We start from the raw sequence: 8,308 nt of genomic DNA, 5'->3' as shown, positions 1-8,308 counted from the left end.
TTTGGTGGAATTGAATCAAGGGAATTATTTTATTTAATACCGTTGTATGTATGCCACGTCAAAAGGGAGGAATAAAATAAGAGGGGAAAAATAGGAGGAAACAAGATGGGGAAAGTGGGCCCACAATACAAACCAATTGCTGCTAACAAAGTAACAATGATTATATGTGAGGGGCCCACATACAACCATTTGTAAATGCCATCCCTCCGACCATGGTAGGGCCATTTCAGTCCTCCCTCCTTTTTTTTTTTCTCTTCATTCCTCCCCAAAAATTGATGCAAAATCCCAAACAAACCTCCTCTTCTTAATATCTCTCTCCTCCAACCACCATGGAACCACCTCCTCACCACTGCACCACCAACACCACCGCACAACTTACCGCAACCTCCCTCCCAACCCCACAATGCTTCAAATGCGGCGCACCCACCAACCTCCCACCACCACCCGACTCATCCTCTCCACCTTCCTACATCCCAATCCGCCTCCCCGCCGTCAACCTCCCTCCCAACACCGCCGCCAAAACCCAACAATCCATCATCCTAACTCCAGTCCCTCAACCCCACCCTGTCCCCCCTCTCTCTCCTCCTTTCCACTTCACCACCCCCATCAAACGCATCACTTCTCCTTCCGACGCTTCCCACTTCGTCGACTCCTTCTCCGGCAAATCCTTCCTCTCTTTCGTCGCTTTTCTCTCTCACTCCATTCGTGGTCACAAGATCTCCGATCCTTGCCCTGTTTCAGATACCCTTTTCAAAATTATCGCCGTTTTCGACGCTTTGAGCTCGTGGGTTGATGAGATTCCTCCTGCTCTGCAATCTGCCAGATATGGGAATCCTGCTTTTAGGGTTTGGCATCAACGAATGACTGAGAATTCCCAGAAGTTTATGCTTGATATTCTGCAACAATCTGATCAACCTGAGATTAGGGATTCTGTTATTGAGCTTGTTCCTTATTGGCTTGATAGCTTTGGTAATGCTTCGAGGATTGATTATGGAACTGGGCATGAAACGAATTTTGCTGCTTGGTTGTTTTGCTTGGCTAGATTAGGGTTGATTCATGAGGAGGATTATCAGGCTGTTGTTTCTAGGGTTTTTGTTAAGTATTTGGATTTGATGAGGAAATTGCAGCTTGTTTATTGTCTTGAACCTGCTGGTTCTCATGGTGTTTGGGGTCTTGATGATTATCATTTCTTGCCATTTGTGTTTGGGTCTGCTCAGTTGATTGATCATAAGTACATGAAGCCGAAATCGATACATAATGATGATATTCTTGAGAATTTCTCAAAGGAGTATTTGTACCTTTCTTGTATTGCTTTTATTAAGAAGGTTAAGAAGGGGCCTTTTGCTGAACACTCTCCTATGTTGGATGATATTAGTGGGGTGCCTAATTGGAATAAGGTTAATAGTGGTATGCTTAAGATGTATCGTGCTGAGGTCCTCGAGAAGGTGCCTATTGTTCAGCATTTTCTCTTCGGTTCCATCATTCCGTGGTATGATGACCTTTCCTTTCTCCCCTAGTCTTTAATTTCTCTGAGAATGTTTCATTTCCGAATTTTGATCACATTTATATATTTAGCCACCGAAGCTATTCTAGTATCAGTATTACGCGAATGTGTCTATGTATATACAATTTGTGGTATTACTTATTAATCATATGTGTTTAGCTTTAGTGGCTGAGGAAATTTGGTTTACCTAAGCTTGTGCCTAGTTTTATTGTATGGTTTATGTAGTCTTTTGGAAATAATAAATAAGAGTCCCTGTCGATGGTTGGTAGGATTATATATGCGACACGTTTGGGCTTCTGAGTCGTATCAATAGTTTCTAATGGAGTTTAGTCTTTGAGTATGGCACATAATGCAGTTTGGGCTTTAAAGTTGGAAATATAGACAACTAGGGTCATATCAATTGTGGGTGTGAGATGTTGACTTGCATCAACTTGCTATCATTATAAATTGGAATTTGGCAATCTACTTAAGTGGGATGCTTTAGGAACTGAAGATTTGGTCGATTGACTCATTGATGCAGTATTGGGATTTCCAAAAGCCACTCTATTATTCTTTACTCTTCAAAGACAAATTTATGATGATCTGTTGAAAATTTGAAGCTATGCTGATGTTGGTTAGAATGGAGGAAGTGCTGTGTACATTTTACTTTACCTTGATCTGCTTGGTTGGAAATTAGGTTGTTGGTTAATAGGCAAATTCTCATCTAGAGCAAGGATGATGATGACTTGATAAATGGAAAATGATTCTTTGGATGGAAATTACATTTGTTTTATATTTGAAACTAATCATCTTCAGTAAGTGTTGGTAAATATTTAGAACTTGGAAATGTACTTTGGAGGGCCATGGTCATACTCATACACAGGACAATTGCCAAAGTGATCGATAATATATTCAGTAGCTCATGTCAAACAAATGGATAGTGTCTTTACTTGTCATTTGTTTTTGGAAGGATGGGCAGGAATAGTTTGGGTGCAATTCCCTCTTTGCAATATTAGGGGTGAAGTCCAATAGGGCCTCTTTGTAATTGCAATGGGTAATTTAAAGCCCATTCCCCTTGGTGTCAAGTGGGAGCCTCGGTTAAAGGTATAGAACTTTAGAGTATGTATTATGTAATAAGTATGTTAATCAGGGTTAGATGCTTATGAAAGATGATGAATTCTAGCCCTAAACAGTAGATCTCAATACTTGAGAATTTTTTTGGGAGAATTTGTTAATGCTGTCAAAATGTATTGTTGATTTGGATTATGACATTTTTCCATTATGCATTAAGATATAGGATCATCACTATTGTCAACATAAACGCAAAACCTACTTTTGATGTAACTGTTTTCTTTTGCCTTCAGATATCTTTAAATTTGGATCTAGATTGATTGATGAGTGATGGGAATATTGACTGTTTCCTAATGTCACATTGTCTGTGACTTATTATGTGCTTTTTAGCTGGAGCCTGTAATTGGTTATGGTGTCAAATAGAACGCAGTCCATTTCAAGCTGTTCCGACTTGCTCAAGCAAAGTGCACCTTTCTCATGTGCTTGACAGTTATCATGAATGTTTGGCCCAGATTTTTCTGGTGAAGACAAGAGTTCCTTTTAGCTGAGCTCTAACTTCATCTTCCATATCCTACAGCCTGGAATTTAGGGTAGACTAGTGGCTCTTATCATTATCAAAAGTATTCTTAGGAGGAACTCAGGTCAGGGGATCTATCCACAATGAAATCCTCGCCCTGAAAGAAATTCTAGAGATGTTCATAATGTACATATGATTATTTGTATCATGTGTGGGCTTTGCTGTTTCACTTTTAGGGAAGCACTTGAATTTCATAGTGAGCTATGACAGGAGCATCTTACCTATCTTCATATATTTCTTCTTAGTAGTTTCCAATTTCACATATATCCATTTAACTTTTGAGCCTTCTTTGTAGAAACGTTATACTAGTACGAGTAGCATTTTTCTTAAAACTGCTGATAAGGTCTGATATTCAACATTCTTGTAAAACTGCTGATAAGGTTCTGATGTATTGCATTATTTGTAAGGTAATACTTCTGCTTGAAACAAATAGGCTACTTGAGGAATATTGTGAACATTATTCAAGTTGATGAGCTTATGCTCTACTAAAGTCCTCTGGTCAACTTATGTGATGAACATACTGGATACATGTTGATTGACACTTCATTGTAGTTATTCCTACCACATCGCTATCTTGATACTGCCACATGCTATTTTGTGATTTGGCTTAGTTTAAAAAAGAAATAAAAACTCATTTTTAGCTGGTCTATAATCACTTCTGTGAGTTAACCAGCATGGGAATTTTTAAATTTAAAATGCTACTGTGTATAGTGATGGTTATATTACAATATCCTAGCTCTGAAATTTTGTTTTTCTTGTTTGTTCAGGGAATGAGATGTTGCATCTTTTTTATTTAGACCTTCACCAAGAAGACAGAGGGCCTGCCACACATGTGTGAATGTTAACTCAAAAATGACTAGCTGATTGGAATGGAGAACAATGCTGCGAAAGTATATACTCTTCGTTGTTTGAGACAGAGTATATCCAATTTGGCTGTTATTCTAACATTTTGTAGTTTGTACATGCATGATGATGCCTGTGTGAGCTAGGTCAGAAAGTAAAATAACAACTACATGTTGGGTAATAAGTGATAGTGTTTGTCATTGGATCTTTCGAGTATTGGCACTTCTTCACACTAGTTCCCGAGCTATATGGATAATGTTTTCACTCCTTGTATTTTTAAAGAAGTGTCATCTTGCACCTCTAGCACGTGCATTAGATGGCTTTGGGGCCTTCTCTTGGTCATGGTGGCCGTACTCAACTACTCAAGGTTCGCAACAATGGATTGTCTGCTCATGTTTGTAGGTGACAGCTCCTTTGTTTCCATCTATAGTTAGGAGTATGTTTGTTGTACTACCTTCGTCTAGTCTAGTTTTGACATTACTTAATTAATTACGTCATAAACATGACAATCGATAATATATGGTAGAGTTTTCTTGATGCTTAGCTTGTGTTTTTCAAGATTAATGAAGACAAAAACCTGATTATTTGAGAAAGAGCCAGCAATAATTAATATTCTTCAAGATATATGAAGCCAGAAACTTTATTATATCAATATATTGAGTTGAAACTTTGACATAATTTGGAGACATTTTATTGTAAATATTGTAATTCATGTTTAACTTTTCATTTTGTTGATGTAATTAAGTATTTTAGTACATAGCTACTTTGGCAAGTAATTTAAAAATCTGCTGAAGGGTTCTTTCTATGGCTTGGGCTCACAATGGTCATAGATATCAAGCTATTACCTACCGATGTATTAGTCTTACTTGATGCTTTGCCTTTTGTTGCTCTTTTTACATGGTTTTCAAGGTGAGCCCATGTTGAAATGTAAGATGCTACATCCTGACCTTGAACTAGCTTGCAAGGCACACACACACAAGGCACATCATGGCCTTACAGCATGTTTGCTGGCTATGCCAAAGCCAGAACACGAATGCCTCACGACATCTTTAACGTGTGTCCAATGTTATCATTTTGGCTATGATCAAACCAAAGGTCTATTGATGAACCGAGTGTCCAATGTTATTGTGTAGGCTATGATCAAACCAAAGATCTATTGATGAACCATGCATTCGACTCATGAACTAACCTTAAGATGTAGTGCTGTATACTAAGAGCATCCAAAGAGAGCAAAAGCACAATCATTCTAACATATTTAGCATAGAGTGAACAAATCTAAATCATAAACAACAAACAAAACTATTGCATATGGGTTGAGCAACATGATAAGTTTAATTGTCTACTGATATCAAGTCAAAGCTAGGCACTTCACATTATTCAAATCAAGCGACCCTCTTATCACTTCCTAGTTCTTACTACTCTTCTTAAACAAATTAGCAAGGTTCGACAAGAAAACTTAAACAAAATCACGCACCATTTAGTATGGTTAAACAAACTATATATAGCAATTACATCTATGTCTTATTTTCCTAACTTATTATAACGATAGTATTTTTTTTTTTTTTTTTTTGAAAGAATTATAACGATAGTATAAATAATACTCCATATATTTTCTTTTCCAAGAATTCAACAATGATGAATTGTAAAAAGTTGTAAAAGCTTGCTAAAATTGTACCACTAAAGATGTCGGAAAGTATGATATTGTAAGATCAATGAAAAAAAAAGTTAGATAGAAACTTTGCAGTTTCACTAAGCATGAAGATGAGATATGGTTAGGGCAAAATAATTAGACCCCACATCACATGTCCTTAAACTCTAAAAGGGTTCTACAATCAACCTTAGTGGATTTGGCCATAATCCTACTTTTTAAATATACAACTCATATTATTATAATCACAATAAATTTTATAGATATTTTCTTTGCCAAATATAAATTAATTTGTTATATATGTATGTTTAGATCGTAACGTTTGTTTAAATATTGAGTAAACTGACAACCAAAGCATGTTTGTCCTGCATATTTGCCGGGTGTAATTATTTCATATTTTTATGGTCGGTCTTTGACCAACTTCCTTAACCAAGCTTAATTTATTTGGTTTAGTAAGTTCTAAACGACAATGACATAGACAATAGGGGTATTATATAATATGGTGATCTATCTTATCAACTAAGCTAGCTAACAAAATAACATGGTATTTTTACTTGTGATAAACGAACACAAATAACTCTTGTATGAGGATTAAGGAGTGATGGATGGTTAATCTTTCAATCTTCCTTCAGTGTGATCAGGGTTCGATCCTCTCCCCCATAGTCCCGTCGCTCATGTGATATGTAAGGGACACCCCGTATCTATTTCATTGACGCTACCCAACAAACAATTATACTATGTAACATAATTCAATTGTACATCGTTGAATGAATAATGATTATATCAAGCTTATTATCATCACCTTGCAAACAATTATACGGAGTATACTCCTTTAATTTTTTTATTAAGTGCATTTTCTTTGTTCACTATTGTTTACTATCTTTGACTTGAATTTTATTCACAAAAAATTCATAATCAGAGTTAATTGGTAACAAATATATCCATTCATCAATCTAGCGTGATGCACTTATTTTGTAACATATTATTGAGAACGCCGACAAATATTAACCTGACTTAAAGTCTTTAATTATTAGGAATATTATTGATCTTTTTATTTTTTTGAAAAAAAGCAAATAAATAATAATAATACTCCTTAGGGTACAATACTTTTATTTTTTATTTTTTTATTTTTTATTTTAGCAACTCCTTATGGTACAAATATAAGTAGTTTAATGCTCCTAACAAATAAATAATAATACTCCTATTGAAAGTCATTTGTCAGTGAGAAAATTAGGAGCAGAAAAGTGATATGATAAGCTATCACAATCATGGAAAATGTATGTTAGGCATTAAATGGGTTGGGTTGTCTATTATATTAAATGGAATTTGTCAAAAAACAACGTAGTTCAAAATCAATATTCATGATGAACCAGTCGTAATAGGTGGAGTGGTGGACTTTTCAGACACCATTCAACCCTTAAATGTCTTCTAGTTTTGACCATGATTTACCAATTTAAGCCACCCACATTTTTATTTATTTCATTTTATGACTATTTTATATATTTTTCTTCATATAAATTATTTTTGAGACCCATATTTGTCAACATGCATAAAAAAAAAATAAAGATTTGTAAACTAGCTAGGGGTACCCGTAGAGTGTGGTGTGGTGCATGCATAGAGCTTCGTTTGAGTGATGCTCATTGCTCAATATTAGGGTTTTAAAAGGTAATAACAATATTGCCAAAAAAAAATAGCTTTGTCCAAAATCTTACCAACCACAAAAAATGATATATATAAATAAATAAATCCTTAATAAAAATAAAAAATTAAGAAAAAAAAAAAAACATACTTTGATTAAAATGTTTTTCTTCATAATTCTCTGCAATGTATTCCCAATATATACGGTATAATTTAATCTTATATTTTATGTAAAGATTCATATGATTGGAGGGATCAAATTTATTAATTGTTAGAGTTGTCATAATTTTTGGTTGCATACATTTGATCGAACAATAGAATAGCCATGTGATTAATAAGTAATTATAGAGGATTGACATTGTTAAAAAAATCTATCTGTTGTAGTGATGAAACAAGAAAGGATTTTTCTAACGAGGATAAAAGATGGAGTAGTAATGAAAATTCATAATATCAAACTTTTAAAGCATAAGTTTTGCTTTATGAATATATATTATTGTAATAGATAAACCATATTGCGTGTAAGATAATTTGTGGATAAACTTTCATTTCAAAAGTATTTGGTATATAGATTTTTTTGAAAGATGATTGTATATAGAATTTCTTTATTAACTAATTATTGCCATTTCCAAGGGTATAAAGATTAAGATATTTTCTAACAATTTTTTAAGGAAAAAAGGTACCCATTTGTAGGGTCTGGACTTAAGTTAAGTCAAACACCAACATGCTCAACTTAGTTTAATCTTACTTCACTATCATTCCCTTCAAACTCAACTCAAAAGCTGAATTTGTAGTTTGAGTTTTGTTGAATACAAAATTCAAGCCAATGAATTACGAACCCAACAACTTTTTAAATACGGATTACTCCGCGCTAACAACTAATAATATTATTGCTACTTTATAAGTCCATAACAAAAGTAGTTCATTTTTTTTTACATCAAATAGACAATCTCTATTACGAAGTACATTAGAGTTACACTTCAAATAACAAATTCAAAATTTTAAGTCGAGACTTAATTACTTACGAGTCACTCTATTCGTGGTCACCCGA

The 8,308-nt window shown here is 34.5% G+C and overlaps 1 protein-coding gene across 1 annotated transcript; it reads left to right on the top strand.

Annotated features, from left to right (window-relative positions):
- Positions 1-216: 216 nt before the first annotated feature.
- On the top strand, positions 217-4,517 carry LOC145620379 (uncharacterized). The gene is made up of 2 exons (XM_081675049.1): positions 217-1,489; positions 3,899-4,517. Exons 1-2 carry the CDS (start codon positions 330-332, stop codon positions 3,903-3,905), a joined length of 1,167 nt encoding a protein of 388 aa, XP_081531175.1. The 5' UTR covers positions 217-329; the 3' UTR covers positions 3,906-4,517.
- The last annotated feature ends 3,791 nt before the right edge of the window (positions 4,518-8,308 follow it).

The sequence above is a fragment of the Chenopodium album genome, chromosome 27, assembly GCF_948465745.1.
Source record: "Chenopodium album chromosome 27, dcCheAlbu1.1, whole genome shotgun sequence".
NCBI lineage: Eukaryota > Viridiplantae > Streptophyta > Magnoliopsida > Caryophyllales > Amaranthaceae > Chenopodium > Chenopodium album.
This window is presented reverse-complemented; position numbering and strand designations above follow the sequence as displayed.

What these genes read in the sequence shown, in the direction of transcription:
- LOC145620379 (XM_081675049.1), top strand. Translation starts at nt 330, where the DNA reads ATGGAACCACCTCCTCACCACTGCACCACCAACACCACCGCACAACTT.